The sequence below is a fragment of the Gossypium hirsutum genome, chromosome D08, assembly GCF_007990345.1.
Source record: "Gossypium hirsutum isolate 1008001.06 chromosome D08, Gossypium_hirsutum_v2.1, whole genome shotgun sequence".
Taxonomy (NCBI): domain Eukaryota; kingdom Viridiplantae; phylum Streptophyta; class Magnoliopsida; order Malvales; family Malvaceae; genus Gossypium; species Gossypium hirsutum.
The window spans coordinates 67,021,980-67,040,065 of NC_053444.1; the positions used below are offsets into that span (position 1 = coordinate 67,021,980).

Consider the following 18,086-nt stretch of genomic DNA (forward strand, 5'->3'; position numbering starts at 1 on the left):
CATATTTGGGAGAAGATTTTCTAAAATGTAAACTATCTCAAAATTGGTTATGCATGTACACCAAGATGTATAATTTCTCAGTTGTTATAGAACTATATCTTAATACATTCATATTTTTTATGACGAGTTCTAAATTTAAGATTACTCTTTTTTATATTTTATTTAATTTTTATCAAGGGCAATAGTTAAATAAAATGATAGTTCATTGTATGAACATTGTGGCTAATTGGTTGGGTTCGAATTATAATTGCATATAAAAATCAAGTTACGGTTGCATAAAGAAACAATTCATTGCATTACATGAGGTGCAAATTACTCTCTATGTATAATTTTTTCAATCCAGAAAAATGTGTTTTAATGGATTTGCACTCATGTTTTTCTATTAACAATGTGATAAAGCTGAATAGATAAAAAAAAAAACTTCACAACTCTTAAATTTTCATTAGAATTTCCCCCACAAGAGAGGGCCATTAGAACCCTCTTTTTCTCTTTAAAAGAAAAAAGAAATACACAGTGATAAGCCATAACAAGTTAATATAATTCTCAGAGAGAGAACCCTAAATGTTGGATTAGGAAAGCTAAAATAAAAATAAAAAAAGTAATGTTAAAGAAGATAGGCCAAGGTAGATATTTGGATACAAAGATGGCAATGATAGCAATGGCTATGGCATAATGAAAACCCAGGGAGCTGGAATTGGAATTGGGATTCAAATTGGAACTGGAACTGGAACTGGGATTCAAATTGGAATGCGCATCCCCAGATGTTGATAGGCACTGCATTCTATCATCTTCTTGCCCCTCAATAGGGTTGTCTTCCACTACCCATTTCATTGGAACTACCAAATTCCTGTACATCATATATATATATCAATAATATGTGTTATGGATATTAAGATTAATTTTAAATATGAAAAAGAGTAATTATAAGATAAACATACTTTTTGTTACCTCAATTTGAGCACGATTGAAATATCTACTTTTAACCTTAACTTGTTTATCAATTTTCGTACTCAAATTTAATTACACTCTTATATACGTATTCAAGCTCAAGCTTAGCTCAATATTTGTTTAGAATTAATGATATATATTAAAGGTAATAGTATAGTATTGGAAGGGAAGAAAGATAAAAATGAAGACTTACCCTTCCGTGCATTCATATCTGCACCTACTGATCTTCTCCACTGTATATTCTGCAAATAAAATATGGAGCTTTTGTGCAACCTTAGCTACATCCAACAATGGCAATACATCCCAAACCTTCAAAACTTGAATGACCCACTCTGAATTCCCCTTCACCATTTCCAGTTCCACACTCCAAACCAGACTCAACTCACCATCCCCTATTAAACTCACCTGCAACAGCCCAAAACAACAACCATCATCATCCCCCACTATCATCTTCTTCTTCTCATCATCACGCCATCCACTAGCAAGCTTTTCCATCACCTTAATCGTCTGTTTATGTACCTCTTTATTCTTTATGTTAGACATTGATTTTTTCAAGTCTTTGCTGAAGCAAATCTTCCATTTTGCATGCTTGAACAATGGAGAATCCATGGTTAATAGAATGTCGAATTGTTGAAGGTCGATCAAGGTTGTGGTAATGACTTCATTTAAATGCTTGTCTTCGTGGGCATTGAAGAAACATCCCCTCGCTTTGGCGTCGAGGACTAGTTTGGTCCATACTGAATTGCTTTTAATGAAGGTTGTTTCGTTACCTAATATCCAAAGGCAGTGCCTGCATGGAGTGGTGATGTTAGTCGAGCTTGGTTTAATTTAATTTTAGTTCCTCTAGTATGCTGTAATTCGGGGTTTAATCCTTCTTATTTTAATTTGGCATAATTTAGTCTCTACTTTTGTAACGGTATTAGTAAATCCAAATTGATCATATATTTGATCACACAATCCAAGCAATTATGTCAATTGAAGGTTCAAAGCTATTTTTAAAAAGAGAATTCATGTAGTCTTTTTTATGGCAACAATTAATGTTATTATCCATTTGAACCTATTAATAGAGTTACAAAAATAGATGGATTATGTTATTCCTAAACAAATTAAATCCTAAATTTTAATATAGTAGAGGGACTAAAACCATAATTATAAACTAAACTCTAATCTCAATCATTCTTTTGAAAGTAATACTTTAATCTCAATATAGAGAGATCTAGAGAGGGGGAATATATAATAAGGGTATTTGAGTTTTTTTTCTCAATTTCATATATGAGTTTGGCATTAATGTTTAATTTGATATTTAATTTTTTTCAATTTGATACTTGAGTTTTTTTTTATCTCATTTAATATTAATTTTAATACAGACCTTTTTTTTTTACAATAGCACACATGTCAAATATTCATTGGGCCACATGATGTTATTTGATCTGGATACCAAATTAAACATTAAAGTCAAATTCAAGTACCAAACTAAAAGACAAGAAAAAGCCTCAAGTAACCAAATTTAACATTAAAGCTAAACTCGTGTCAAATTGTATATTAACATTATATGATATTACCTTCCACGTGTCAAAGCAACGTTTGCCCTCTGTCGATTAGATAGAAAACCAACAGATCCATTTAAGTTGGACCTAACAGTAGAGATGATTAAGACATCTTCTTCACCTCCTTGGAACCCATCAACTGATCGAACCCTAACACTGAACCCACTGTCTGAAGAACGACAACATCCACTGTATGTCTGTTTAAGCTTCTCTTCTATTGCATGTACTTGAGCTGCGTAGGGTGATATAACCCCAATGCTCACCCTTTGTTTTGTGGCATTGAACTCTGTTAACCGAAGGAAACAAGTTATATAACTATCATAGAAGGAGTAAATTGAAATGCTCTTCAATGATTTGGCTTGTTTTAATGAATATTGTTAAGACATGAAACCAAGGGTGAAGTCAGGACGAGGGGTTAAAATAAAATTTTAAAAGCTTAAGGGATAAAGGCAAAAGAAATTGAATATTAATTTAGAATTTAAAGAGACTAGAATTGCTATTACACCATTTAGCTAAAAGGGTCAAGATCGCTACCACCCTTCTAGCTTCACCCCTAATAAGAACTCTGTCGTTTAACAGCTCTCGCCATAACATCAACTCCATCGCTCCACCTATTTAGCTTCGTTTATCACACTAACTTTGTCACAAGCACTATTTCGCAAGGGTTTGGGGAATGCGTAAGTCAACTAGATTATTTCAACAAGATAATCATTACTCTTCACTAATGTACCTTATAGATTAACTCATCTAATAACAATTTTGGAAAAGAATAAGTAACTAATTACAAAGAAACACATGTACCATGAGATCAAGCTACATAAGCACCTCTCTCTCCTCGAGGGGGATGTTGACCCATTTCTCACCCTATAACCTTGTCTTGCCACTCAAACTTTTTCTTTCCTTCTCTTTTTTCCTCACTCACAATATAACTCTTCACCCTAACAAAATAAACCATCCTTAATCTTCACCGCACTTTCTTCTACACTGTTTCTTAGCTATCGGTAATTCACACCAACTATATATATACACACTAAATTATAATATACTCACGATTTATATGAAAACAGAATTATGTAATAAATATATTTAAAAAAAATTGATATAAATAACAAATAAGATTTTAGTTGAATGGTAAAATAGAAATATTGAAAGACTTCGTTTCAAATCCTATTATATGTATTTATATTTCTATTTTTCTATATAAAATGATAAACATGCCCACAAAATAATATAATTTACTTAGTAAAATAAGGGTATTTTCATCCTTATACCTTTGAAGAGGATTCCAACAATGCTGCAAACCACTGCAACCTCCACCATATTCATTTTACTAAGAAGATGACCAAATTGTTCCTTTCCATATGCTATATTAATGAATGAATAAGCACCATACATATTCCCACGCAAAAAATCCTTCTCATGGCTTCTATGTTTCACCATTGGAGCATCCATAATTAACCCATCATAAAATTCTTTATTTGGAAATGAACTTATAGCTGGATGCATCCTATATTGAACATTGAACAAATGTTTCTTTTTTCCTAAAAAAACAAGCCTTTCAAACATACTTCTTCCAAATTCAGCTTCACCCGATATCTTGCTTCGTATCATCGCCGGAAGTTGCCGTTCGTCTCCTACGAGAACAACTTGGCGCAAACCGGGAATTTGGAACGGAATGGTGGATTCACATTCTTTGAGTTGAGCAGCTTCGTCGATAACCAAAAGGTCTAACTCTTGTGTTCTTTCGGTATGTAGTTTCGATGAGCTCGACGCGGTGCAGAACAAGAGGTACGCGTTGTCCAAACACAAGGTTTTGATCATGAACTTGTGTATATATTCCGGAACTCGGAAGGAACGAGCGAGTGATTCGAGTACGGGGAGGCAAGTTTTTGTTGCGGTACTCAATCTTTCATCTCTGTAATCGTAACGATTCAACAAAGTCTCGATGAATCGAAGTAAATCGAGAGCTACCATCATGTCGGTCACAACTTGTAACGAAATTCGAGCAGTTGGTAAGTGAGTGTATAAGTTTACAACACAAAATTTGAGTTGCTCATTGTATTGAAAAAATCTCTTCTTTATAAATCCTTCTAAACTTAAAGGATCATCCATTTCATCTTGATTAATTCCAAGCTCTCGATGTGTTACGTATCGACCGTATTGTCCTCGTGGATCTTCGAGTAAATCTATCATCGATGATAAACTAGCGTTCCACCCGGTACTCGGTGAAAAACACTTTTTCAACATCTCAACACGATAGTCTAGAAATACATGGAATAAGTTCTCATGATCATCCATTCCCATTCGTTCGCTACTCCCAAATAAAACTATATCTCCGAGTCCATATGTTTCGTATTCGAGTGTCCCAGAAACTAATCTCATAACCCGAGATGCCAATTCCATTACCGCAATGAGCGTCGGAGCGCATGTAATCGTTCGGCATTTCATTCTTAGAAGAACTAACAACAATAAACCAACTGTTTTAGTCTTCCCTGTCCCTGGAGGACCCCATATGAGCTTAACATGACCATTTTGATGGTTACATCTCCATGTTTTAATGCAACTTGTAATTGCAGCTTCTTGGGAATCATTTAAATTGTAAGATTTGATCCAAGGGATCATAACCGAGTCGTTTTCCGATAAGCACACGGCACATTCTTTTTCGTCCTGCAAAGAAAGGTTTAGATTTCAAGCATAAATACAGCTAGAAACAATACATTTTTACTTACATTCATTTGAATAACTTTGTTGATTATCGGCAGGTCCGCTAATATCGGATTCGGGTGCAACGCGTTCCATATACGAACATTGGTCGTCAAATTAATTAAAAACACAAAGAAGAGATCAATGTGTTTGTTTCTTTGCATATCTTGTTCGATCATGATTGGTTTCGATGACCGAACAGAGAGTTTACCGTCATCTACGGATTGAACATATGCAAGAATATAAGGCATTTTCGGCCTGTTCAAGTCGCTGATGCACGTCGGTTTTACATCGGTTAAAGCGGCAAGATCCCCGGCCTGCGGTTTATATGTTACTACGTCGGTCTGATTAGAGTTCCCAGGTTTTCGCAAAACAATCTTGTAAGAAAAATCTGTTGGGGCTCTGTAATTTGTTTCGCTTTCGATGGAATGAAGTTGATACGAAGGTGCTCGAGACAGCCTTGACATGGCCGAGAGCAAGTCTGCATGTGTTTCTTCAACAAGAGGAGCTACAAAGGAGCTATAGTAGTGTGCAGTGGATGTGAATGTGGTAGGGATCTTCTTTATCTGCTCAGTTCAATTAAGACATCAACAAATACTTAATTAGTAGTGTTTAGAGGAGACCAGGCTCACTCAGGGAAAATTCTGTGAAATGCCATCCGCTGAAGGCCGACAAATCTCTCAAAGAGTAGATATATATGTTGCATGATCTATTGAACACAATGTTGCCTTTGATACTGTATCAAAGATTCTTCAAAATTAAATGGCATTTTACAAAAAAATAAAATAAAATAAAATTTTAAATTTTAAAAATACAAAAAAATTATAAAAATTATTTAAAAAGTACTAAAATATATAAAAATATATTTTTTAAAATTAATTAATTGTTAATGTGGCATGCATATGTCAGCAAAGTTAACATACATTAATTTTTCCATCAATTTTAGGTGGGATTTAACAAACAACGTAAGTTTAAAGGTTAAAAGAGATGACAAATTTAATGAAGGAATAAAATAACTTTTTTTATAAAATTAAAGGACCAAATAATTCATTATGTCGAACTGCATCTTTCACTTGAAAAATGATCATCTAGGAAAGATTCTTTAACAATAAATCATTAATATTTAGTGTGTTTGAGTTGTATTGAAGAGGAAAATAGTCAGCTAAAAGTTGGATTGTAGTTACATATAATAAAGGTCATTTTCTCCTTATGAGGCGCCTTTTCTCAATGGATAAAATTGTAATGACGTTTTCAACTTTGAAACAGACAATACCTCATCATGCGTGTAGTCTAATAATCCTTAACAAAGTTTGCCACTACTATCCTATAATGTTTGAAATTAGATGAGTATTGGATGTAGTTTATATGTTGAGGGAAGACTGACTCTTTCCGGAGAAGTCTATAAGATATTGTTCGTCTGGAACTGACAAATCTTTCAATGGTTCATTATTATCCCCAAGTCAAGTCAGAATTTTATCTCTTAACTTTGTCGAGAATCCAAGTGTCAGAGGTGGGGTTTACAAAGCGGAATGCCTTGTCAAATCAAACTATGCATGATGCTCTTGGTAAGATTGATATGGAGCATACATACATATATATATATATATAAATAATGACAGTTGGAAAAGGTAAATGAAAACCTGGCCTTTGTAAAGAATGGGATTGAGGGCATCCTGAATGGACCAAGAGAACACCAAATCAATCAAACTAGCTGCTGTGCCCAAACCAATGTTGTCCATATGAGATGCAAGTTGCTTTGACTGAAACAATTTTCCTTCAAATATTTTTGTGTGTATTAATTTACATTTAAAAATCTCAGAATTTGGGACTTGAATCTGCAAAAAGGAATAAGGCTATTTGTCAAAGTGGAAGTAAAGTTAAGAACCCAATCCTTTGGCAACTAACTTGGCTTCCCACATTTGTACATTTGGTTGAACTTTCACAGATTTAGAATTGTTTTTAAAGTGATTCAAGTATTTATTCATTCATTTTTCAGGCAATTAATTCATGTTTATAAAATAGATATGGGAAAAGAATTTTGGGATACTATATGTGTTTCTTAAGTAATTAACCTAAAATAAATGGATATAAGATATTAGCTTATTCAAGATTTAACCGATGTGAGACAATATAAAGGACTATGAATATAAACATTCTTACCAAGTTTTGTTCTCCATTCCTTTTATTTTTATTATAATCAAAATAAAACCATTTTCAAAACAAGCCTTTCTTTTAAATATAACTATGGTAATTATATTCATAAAATAAAATTATTATGTAATAATCTTAATATTTATCTCTTTTGTCACTTTAACCTTAATTTCTTTTTAAATTATTTTGATTCTCAACTTTCAAATCTTAATCATAGATAAAAACATTGGCATGATAACACATGCACTTCATAAATTAAAGATTCAACAAATTTAGAGCTCTTAAAATATTATCTATCTTAGCAATAAAACACACCTAAACTGCTATACAAGCTACCACATCAATGCCATTAAAATTACAGCAGTTAATTTTTCATCTAAAACAAGACAATTTGACTAAAATTTGAAAGTTACAACCAAAGTGACAAACTAAGTAAACATTAAGAGCTAAATTTATAATTATGCCTAAATAAAATTAGACATAGTTTTAAAGTTTGAACCAACTTTAAGTATATTAGGAATCCAATTTGATAGGAAAGAATTCAAGGCAAAACTGCGTAAGATAAAAAATTAATGTTAATGTTTACAATGATCCCTTGAGTTTAAAGGGAAAATGATTTAATAACAAAATAAAAAATAAAAAGAGTATTCCTTGATAGAGGAAAAGGAAAATAAGAATTCTGTAATCCACACTAAAATTATTTTTTATATTCTCTTCTATTAGTACTTAGTATAGCAGATCTTCAACTTTGATCCAAGCATGAGATGAAGTAATTATTCTGGATGATCTGTATTATATCTTCACTCCGAGTCTGAGTCAACCTAAAAGAATGTATACTCCATAAATTTTCCTGCAATTAAAATATTTAGAGCATTAATTATATATATTTATAGGCAGATATATAACACAGTTCACTTTGATATAATGTCTATTTCAATCTATAAATCTCCCCCACACCTTTAAACTGAAGGAAAATAAGCACACCCTCCTAATTCTTAGGATAACAATGCCAACAGGCTCAATCGGCTATAACACACCTCACTTAATGACTCAAAGTTTTGCTTAGTAGAGTGGAAAGAAAATTGAAAGGATGGAAAGTTGAAAGAGTAGAAAACTAGAAGGATGGAAAACATAAATTTTCTTTCCATAGATGTGCTTGGTAGGAGAAATGGAAAAATGAAAAGAAAATTACATTTTCTTTCTATCCATTGGTAGAGTTGAAAAATAGAAGGAAGAAAATAAAACATTTGAAAAGCATAATTTTGAACTAACATATACATCTCTCTCATTTTCTCTCCTTGCATCATTCCAATTTGGAAGGATTGATTTTTATGCATTAAGACGGAAAATGCTCATCTCCCCTATTTTCTTTCCTCTCACTTTTCTTCCAACCAATCACACTCGAAATTTATTTTCTTTTCACTTTTACATTCCCTCCTTCCATCCCTTCACTTTTCCATCCAACCAAGCATACCCTAAAAGAGAACCAAACCTGATTAAACACTAGAGCCTGAATCAACTCAAACCTAAGGTGACCTGGACTGGAAACTGAAGTTGCATAAATTACCTAATTTTCTTGCTTATCAATTATTTTTAATTTTATTTTTATTTTAAAAAGGAATGGCATGATTTACATTCCTAGATTCAACAGTCAACTAGAATTTATAGGAAAGAATCAATGGCCAAAGCCATGGAAATTTGAAGCCAAACACAAAACAACTTTGAGCTTGAAGTGATGCTGAAATTTCATGACCAAAACTAACCCAAACACAAAATAACCCAACCTGAAGTGATATGGCAAAATCCTAAAAGTTCTGGATATCTCCATGTTTTTCCATTGTATGTACAAGATGAATTTAGTTTGAAGGCTTTTTTTTTTTGAAACTTCACACATTTTCTGAAGGCAAAAAGAGGAAAAAGGGAATGATAAAGTTTTAGACAGTGAACAAAAGAACTTACTTGTAAGAAAAGCCAATATTGCACATAGATACCGAATATATGCAAACCTAAACTGGAAGAAGTGGTCCTTTTTCCTCATTAACATGGTGGCTAGCCTGGAAAAAAAATAGAAAGTGCATTAGAGAAGACCATTGCAGAACAAAGTTCAAGAGAGAATAAAAACAGTGGATGAAAACTCACATTTTCACTAACATCAGTCTTATTTGGGAAGGATGCATCCCTAGACCTGATAAGATACCAACAAGTTAGAATATTTAGTTAGCAGTGATTTGAATAACTGCAACATCAGAAGTAACTGTCATGCAAAATGTTATGGTGTGCATAAGCAAACCTTTCATTAGAAAATTTAACTGGTAGGTTCTCTTGTATGCTTTTTTTTTAATTTTTAATTTTTAATTCTCTTGCACTAAATGCTATAGAAGTGCCAAAAGGTGAACTAAATGTGAATTTTCAAGAAATTAGGGCAGCACGTAGTGTCTATAGATCATCATAATCACTCCCGAGCTTTGAAATAGTTAATGACAATCAAACAGTCTGAATAAGTTCTCTGATAAGAGTGCAGAACCATGGATATACTTTTTAACATATGAAAATGATAGCAAAAGCTTGATGCAGGAATGGAACTTAGCAATAAGTTATATATGCTTGATACCTTAGGCTGTACTCAACATACTAAATTAATTTTGTCGTCTCATACAGTTGGAACACACTAAAATCAAACAAATTTTACAACTTTGTTTTTAGTCAGGATACATTCACTGACTCTAATGAGGTTTACCACTAGTATGGTCAAAAGAAGGAGATGATGCCTCATAGATTTCACCTCATCACGACTACATGGCTTGTCTAAGTTATTTTAATGGTTTATATCGCAAAATGAAATGCCAAGGAGCAGATTATAGGATATTAGTTTTTAAAAAAAAGGAAGAAGAAGGAAGCTCAAAAAAATCTAATGCTGTCAGCCTGGTTCCTGGCTTCTTCTGGTAAATATTACACAAGGAAAATGAAGAACCAAAAGCATAACTATTTGTGTGGAGAAAGAACGTTCGATCCAATTTTGGCGATAAGCCTTTTGTTAACCCAGTGGCTGATTTGCTTAAGGAAACTATGTTTAGACATGAGAGAAATCAACGTGATATATCATATGTTCACATCAGAAAAGCATCACGAATGCAACAGAGTCCAATGCTTGAGTTCTTTGGGGTCTTTAACTCTTAATAGCTCTCATTATTCTAAGGCCTCTAAGACCGAACATAATCTGTTCACCTTAACCCTCCTTTCAGAGTGCTCAATATCAGGGTCAGAAATAGACCAGACATTTCTGACTAGTGAACAATAAGAGGAAAAATGAACCTTCTGAAATCAGAGATCAATTAATGCCAATATCTGAAAATGGAACAGTTTCCTAATGGCCACAAAAATATCATGCAGGAGAAAGGCATACCTCTGGCTGTCTATGCTTTCCACCATTTTAAAATTACCACTGCGTTGTTCATCTTTAACCTTTGAATATGATGAAAAGAACTGAAGGCAACAAAATGTAATATGATTATAAAAAACCTCGATCATCAAAGTGGCAGGCAAAGAAAGCATAACAGGGAAGGAAATGTAAAAAAATATATAAGCTGTACCAAAATGGGCATAAATGGTAAACAAAAGGAAAATTGTGAGCATTAGTGCTTATAGAAGCTAAAAGTACCTGATGCATGGAGATTATCACAACTGAGATTCCTAAAACAAAATTTATGGTCAGGGTGTGACCAAACAGTACAGCAGAAGCTATGCCAGTAAAGATTGTGGCAATAGTTGAGGAGTACTTTTTCAAGATTGTATCTGCATGAACAAGAAACTGCTTTTAGAGAAAATAAATTATGAATAATATAGCAGCCTATTACAGTAAAAGAAAATAAATAAAATGTGGTGCCAGTGAGCAGCAACTCAGCAGGAAAAAAAAAAGGTGAAATCTAGGGAAAGGTATTAAAATATGAGAAACTAGTTTGACAAAATTTCAAGATAATCAACAGCAAAGTGTTGTCTGACAAAGTTCAGTACAGTCAGCATAGCATCGCTTCACATGAATTTCATGCTAAAGGGACTGAGAGGGAAGTCATAAAAAGTGGTCCAGATGTTGCTTGACCAAGGAAGAAAACACCTTTTACTCCTTTACCCACAAAATAAAGAAAATGATACACCCACATTCTCTAAATCTCCTTTCATATGCCAATTATTCTTAAAAATCATGATTATAATAAACTAGACCTGAACAAAGCCATCATATCATGTTAAAAAACAGGGACAGAATGCCTAATTAGGAAAATATCTTACCAGTTTAAGGCTTTGCTAGGTACGAATGATAGAAAAGAGTGAGGGTGGATAATTTGTTAATCAAATGGTCAGATTCATAACCAATTTTTTACTTTGTAGCTTAACCATTAGTCTAACATATTTTCCATCCTCATCCTTTTCCATCCCTCACACCAAGCAAAGCCTAAAGGCTTACCTGTTATTCAGTTATGCAAAAATTTACGCCCAAAATGTGATTTTCCCCTCAAAATAAACTGCAAACCAGTAGGTTCCAGGTGTCTTCTTTAACCATGTCTAGTAGATGCTACAAGGTTTAGATGATCTCTCTTTCTTTGTTTCTTTTTTTTTTTAAGCCATTGATCAGGTTACATGTAGATAAGCACTAACTCAAATATTTTTCCAAGGACTTACTAAATTCAGTGTTTTCCAGCAATCCGTTCATCTTCTTTGCCTTATGTTTCTCTCAACTTAAAGTCACAAAATTAACAAACATAAGCAGTGAAATTTACCAGCATATTTGAAGAAAAAAGATGATAAGATCCCTTGGGCTGCATTGTTGCATATTAAAAGCATTGTAGCCTTCGAATGTCCCTGCAGGATATCCAAGCTACTTGGACCTAAAAGCAAGCAGGTCATCCAATTACATCAGCCAGTCAACAAAAAGGATTGCGAGTGTGCTGAGCATTTTAAACTGCCTCTAAATGGCAATACTCAGCTCATCGGAAGCTTCATGCCACCAGACACGAACAGTAAATTCCAAGCTTAGTCTATGTCCTACCTTTAAAAATTGCAATTCCCAAAATGGCTAGGAAATTGAACATGGCACCATATCCGTAAAGAAATAAGTTCTGTGAAACACAAAAAGCAACCACGAGTAAATGGATGATTTAAGCTAAAGGTAAAAGACCAGAAGTGTATAACCATTTACTTGCTTTCATTAAATTACTTAGAAGTCTCCCAGAATCTATGCCATGTAAAACTACTTCAGAGCCTTTATTTTCCTTTTCTCCTAGTTGTTACTAAGATCCAATGGTAAAACCCATGAAAAATGTGCCATTAACTGCATCACCAGGCTCGCTTAAAACAAATAATATCAGTACAAACTCACCTGGTGGTATATGCTTGACTCAAATTGGCTCTTTAAAGCATACTCATTGAAGACTGATGCCAGGGATGGAACAGTAACCTGCATTAATGTCATTGAGTTGAATTTCACAGTGTCATATTCTCTAGCATAATAGATACATTTAGATATTATGCACATAAATAAACATAAACAACACTGTGATACCGATGTCTTTGCAAGATGGAGGCACAAGTCCCAGAATACTGCACAGTTAAGATTTTCATTGTTTGTGCTTTACAACTCTTTTGGTCATATCTGGGCTTTCCTTCGCTAGGTTATTTTAGCATGCTTCAGCAACCCAAATTTTATCTCATATCTTTAGCAGTTCATAGATGTTTACATCATGAAACCTGAACTATCTTGACTCCAAAACCCAAATCCACAGAATACTTTTATTTGTCATTTATCAATGTATTATTATTTTTTATTATTTCCATTTATACATTAATCATTACTAGGGTAGGATAATCAAGACACCATCATGATATTTGAGTAGGCTTAGTAACTTGTTTTGATCATATTTCCATCAAAAGACATATATCTAGACAGATTATAAAATATGAGAATTTATTTGTGAATTCAGTCAAGTTAACACCATATTAATTGGCTTAATTTTTAAAAGATAGTAATGGATTTATAGATTACGGAGAGTTTTTAATGATTTAGAAATTTGGTGAAACTAACACCTTAAAGTGCAATGGTTAACTAATACTATAAAATCTGTCACCTTAAAATTTGCATTCATTATTTTATTTGTCTGGTTTACTACAGCTAAAGATAATTTTGTTAAATCTGTTCTAACTTTACTTGCTTCAAAAGACAAAAGGTCCAAAACAACTATTTTATATACATTTTAACTTATCAAATCAGAAAATTATTCCTTATTTGCACATAATTTCATTAGTATCTTTTCTTAAATTTGGATGTAAATTTACAAAATCTCAGCCAAATATTCCATTACCTACTGCAATACACTGGCACCCCTTGTTAACTGCATAAGCTATGTCTAGCTAAACTATAATCCGTAAATAAGCAATTTATGGTTTTCAACAAATATGAGCAAGGGGGAAAACATGCATCTCAGCAGTTCTACAGTATGTATAAGATCATTGCAAGATGTAATCCTCTGTAATAGAGGCAATTCAAAAGGTTTGCATATGATTAAGTAATGCAAATATTTTAACAACTTACAAAAATTAGTGTGTATAAGTATGCGCCTGTTGCAACTGGAAGACCAAATGAACTAGCACCCTCTGGTAAAGACCGCAACTGATTTATACTAATTCCAATAAGCAACAAAGCGAGAGCCTCCCACTGTTAAAATTAAAATCAACAGCAGAATATGCAGATAATTATAAGTCTGAGTTTTGGAGAATTGACTGTGATAGAGTGATGAGAAAAATCATTAACCTGAAGAATGGAAAACTTCCGTTTCATAATCATCTTTAACAAGATAGCTATTACCAAAACCTGCATATGTTGGACAGCAGTGAAACAGATTCACTAACAATCTAAATATTCTAAGAGAAAAATCAAAAGAAACAGGAGGAGCAAGTGCGTGGTACTTAATCTTTACATGGGGAAAAGAAGAATAAAGTCAGTTTTCACCAATGAGTTTTAGGTACACTGAAAAGAGTTATAAACTAACGGTATTTAGGATTCATCACATTCATTTACTGTGATGGATACCTGAAAAACAAATGAAATTTTAAAGCATAAAACTAACCAAAATTGCATTTTGTTAGAGAAAAATGGAGATTGACTAGAACCAATATTTAAATAATCATTAAGCATAGTGTATTATGCTACCTTCAGGTTGCTAAGCATCTTCACTGTCGCAGGATTGAAATAAAGCTGCAATGAATAAACAGCATAATTATAAGAAAACAAGTATGACAAAGAAACACCAAGCCGTAGAATATTAATAATAGCTGTAGATAATTGTTTACAGAAAGAGCACAATTCTATAGAACCAGGTCATGCATAAAAGTAATTATTATTATATTATTACTATTATTATTCAAGTGGCATAAAAGAAGCAAAAAAGATCAATATTATTATTCAAGAGACCACTGACATGAAAAACTTCAGATTCAAGTCATAAATGGTGGTTCTCAAAATTCTATAGAATCAGGTCATGCGTAAAAGTAATTATTATTATTCAAGAGACATAAAAGAAGAAAGATCAATAAGAAAACGACACCTGCATGATGAACTTTAGGTAATTATTAATAGCATAAAGTAGAGCTGGAACTGCAAGAAGGACATTATTTCGAGCAGCCTGTAAGGTTGAGAACAAAGAGAAAGGCATCTTGAGGTCAGAAAGAAGTTCCAGATAAATTAAACTGTAGAAACAAAGGATAACAATGAGCTAAAAAGTTCAGAAGGACATAATGCTGCATAAAGATGGTTCCTTAGCCCAAAATGAGACCGCATTAACAGTAGTAGAATATTTTAGTTTACAGAAAGCAACCTAAACACACTTTTATTAACCAAATAAGATCACATAAATGGCAGCATATTTCAGAGACCCGTAATGTAAAGGAATTAAAACATCTCACGTATTTAGAACCCAAAAGAATATACTTTTGAAGGTTCAAGGGTACCCAAACACACCTACACATCAGAAGATGCAATAATAGAACATAAACAAAACTTCCAAAATATCTTAAGTGTCAACTAAGATCACAAAGAACAATCATGTTTGTATCTCAATTAATTTTGTTATCTACCAGCAGAAAACATTCGGTTAAGCCAAATTCTTATCAGTTTCAGAGTTTTAGTGCCAGTAAGATATTATCCCATATCATTAGAACAAACTCCAAGAATTGACATTTCAACAGCCACTAAGTGCAACAATTGGTCCTCAGAATAGCCTACTAGTTTTAACCACAAGTTGCAGCCTATAATTCTAAACTCAAGATTGGACTATTTTTCATTTCTTTATCAAAAGCTTATAAGAAGGATGAATCATAAAACTGTCAAGATTAACAATGCTGCTAAGAATCAGTGGTGAAATTAGTGATATGGAAACTAATTATACAATTGTGCTCAGAATAGTGGCTTATGGAACTTTCTTACCTGAACTAGTGCAGAAACTGAGAGAAGAGATTTTTCCCCAACTTTCTTATGCCGAGACTTCAAAGAGAGACACAGGGAGTTAAATAAGACCAATAATTAACTTCTAATGAAGGAATTTAATAAAAAAAAAATTGGCAACACAATTCGATAAAGGCTAATTAAAGGCCTTGGACTTCCATTAATCATATGAAATGAAACTGCTCTATTCTTGCTGGATACTAACTGCAGCCAATTGAACTTATACAGGCAAGGTTAGTAACTTGCCAGCAGAATCATTTAACTCCTACTGTTTCATAAAGTAGGAGAATTTCCAAATCAGATACAAAACAGCTTATTAAAATAATTGATGAATAAAATGCATGATGAATTTGAAATAAACAATATATATAAGAGAAACAATGGTTGAAATAAATATGCATATAAGATATCCTAACCAAATTCTCCAACATGGCATTACATGCTTTAATAACACCTTGACATTACATCCTTTAGGAAAACTCAAGTTTCTACTCGATCATTGTTGAGTTGAGCTTGAAGGCAAGCAAATCGACCTATCTAACAAGCCCAATTCGAGTATTCTAATGCTTGAGTCAAGTAACTTGAAAGGCTAATTGATTCTTTTGTTATTTTTAATATATATTTTGTTTTTAGTTAGTATTAGAAAATCTCAATTTGAATTCGAGCTCAAGCATAAATAATGGAGTTTAAACTAAAGCATGGGAATCTAACTCATTTTTTAATATGTATATAGGATTTTAATTAAGCCTAATCAAGCAAGCTCAAGTAGTTCGCTTTTTATCTCAAATTCAGCAAGATCAAGCATTTCACTTTTTATCTCAAAACTTTAGTAGTCAAACTCAATCAAATTTGAATCAAGCTTCTAGCCTCGAATTCAAGTCAAACACAAGCTTCTTACAGCTTGATTACACCTCTAATAATTAACTATATCTGATCAAATCAATCACTCAATGTTATTATATATGTGTAGTTTACACATGACAAGCATATAAACCGGTTGTAGATGCATTGCTATAGGATTGAAGTCCATCATTATACACAAAAGTTGCCAAACATATTTGAGGTCAGCTTATTCTAAATTTGCCAATTAACATAAAGCTAAAAATACCTGGAACAAGAGCATAACAACGGCGAAAATAACTTTGGCCACCTCAATGAGAAAGTTAACGCTAATGGGACTATACTTGAAGCCCCCATCCACCTTTGACATGTAAACCAATATGGGCTGCAATAATTTAATACATTTATGCATATAGTGTTAAAAAACAAAGACAGCACCAACCAATATTGCAGATTGGAGAAAAAAGGGTGTTTGATGGTTAAAAGAAACGAATTTGACCTGAAAACCGACCAAAAGGCAGTCACCAGCAACCAAAATAACATTGAGGAAACGAGTTTTGGAAGAAACAAAGGTACGGTGCTTGTCGTAAGCCCTGGATATAGATTTGCTAGCCGGTGGTTCTATTTTAGAATGGCAAACACTGCATTCTATCATCCCCACCTGCTCCTGTTCCAAAACCATAGATACCAATAACAATAACCGGATTTTTTAAAAAATCTAGAAAATATAATCTGAAGCGGGAATTATCAGAAATTGGTGTGAAACTCGGGAAGAAGAAGAATAATTACGTGAGTAGAATAACGCGAAGCTTAAAAGGTGTGATAATGGAAGGCAGATCTTGAGAGAAATTCGAAACCCTAAGATCAGAATTTTGTTAAGCCTAAAAGGAAATAGAATTGCCTGAAAAGAAAAAAAAAATATGGAAATAATTCAGAGTAGGAGGAATGTGCGATGTAGAGTCGGTCGCTGGTTGCTCTTTCCTTTTTCGCTTTATGTTGTTTTCTTTTTAATAAATTCTTTTTTGGTAACATAAACATTATATTTATAGATATAATAGGTATAAATTAATTTTGTTAAATAAAAAAACATATATAAAATTCTATTCCTAATCAACCTTAGAGTCTTAAATATATTAAATTTCTTATTTTAATGGATATCTATTTTCTAATAAGAAAATATTTATAACATAAATGCTGTTTTGATTGTAATTGTAAAATTAAAGGTTTGATATAGATGGTGTTTTTGGTCGGTTTTTTTATTTTGTAAAATACTAAAAGTTCTATCATACATGCATGTGTATGGAAATTTCATACTAGGGACACATATGTTAGTTTAAAAGTAACCTACAATAAACAATGAAACTTATGGTTTGAAATCAAGTAATAATAACATACGAAATATGTACGAT

The 18,086-nt window shown here is 32.8% G+C and overlaps 2 protein-coding genes across 3 annotated transcripts; both read right to left on the reverse strand.

Annotated features, from left to right (window-relative positions):
• Nucleotides 1-230: 230 nt before the first annotated feature.
• LOC107909112 (uncharacterized ATP-dependent helicase C29A10.10c) lies at nt 231-6,993 on the reverse strand. Its single transcript, XM_041098945.1, has 6 exons — nt 6,839-6,993; nt 5,225-5,764; nt 3,767-5,162; nt 2,511-2,781; nt 1,142-1,738; nt 231-847 (listed from the first exon to the last, which is right to left on the reverse strand). The coding sequence occupies exons 1-6, from the start codon at nt 6,935-6,937 to the stop codon at nt 544-546; spliced, it is 3,207 nt and encodes a 1,068-aa protein (XP_040954879.1). The 5' UTR covers nt 6,938-6,993; the 3' UTR covers nt 231-543.
• An 896-nt stretch (nt 6,994-7,889) lies between these two features.
• On the reverse strand, nt 7,890-17,686 carry LOC107909113 (CMP-sialic acid transporter 2). Of its 2 annotated transcripts, none has more exons than XM_016836526.2 (16): nt 17,467-17,686; nt 17,177-17,344; nt 16,946-17,062; nt 15,820-15,876; nt 14,942-15,019; nt 14,548-14,592; nt 14,149-14,208; nt 13,930-14,052; nt 12,721-12,798; nt 12,391-12,460; nt 12,122-12,229; nt 11,008-11,141; nt 10,753-10,832; nt 9,489-9,534; nt 9,309-9,403; nt 7,890-8,199 (listed from the first exon to the last, which is right to left on the reverse strand). In XM_016836526.2, exons 2-15 carry the CDS (start codon nt 17,330-17,332, stop codon nt 9,356-9,358), a joined length of 1,200 nt encoding a protein of 399 aa, XP_016692015.1. In that variant the 5' UTR covers nt 17,333-17,344; nt 17,467-17,686; the 3' UTR covers nt 7,890-8,199; nt 9,309-9,355. The 2 variants fall into 2 exon arrangements, with proteins under 2 accessions (XP_016692015.1, XP_016692016.1); XM_016836527.2 differs by having other exon boundaries at nt 17,177-17,338; nt 17,467-17,684.
• Between the last annotated feature and the right edge of the window lie 400 nt (nt 17,687-18,086).

Coding starts and splice junctions, on each gene's coding strand:
- LOC107909112 (XM_041098945.1), bottom strand. CDS start 6,937: ATGGACAACATTGGTTTGGGCACAGCAGCTAGTTTGATTGATTTGGTG. Junction 5,765..6,838: donor CCATTCTTTACAAAGGCCAG/GTTTTCATTTAC, acceptor TGAACTGAGCAG/ATAAAGAAGATCCCTACCAC. Junction 2,782..3,766: donor TGTTGGAATCCTCTTCAAAG/GTATAAGGATGA, acceptor TTCGGTTAACAG/AGTTCAATGCCACAAAACAA.
- LOC107909113 (XM_016836526.2), bottom strand. CDS start 17,332: ATGATAGAATGCAGTGTTTGCCATTCTAAAATAGAACCACCGGCTAGC. Junction 12,799..13,929: donor ACTTATACACACTAATTTTT/GTAAGTTGTTAA, acceptor ACATTAATGCAG/GTTACTGTTCCATCCCTGGC. Junction 12,230..12,390: donor GGGAATTGCAATTTTTAAAG/GTAGGACATAGA, acceptor GCTTGCTTTTAG/GTCCAAGTAGCTTGGATATC.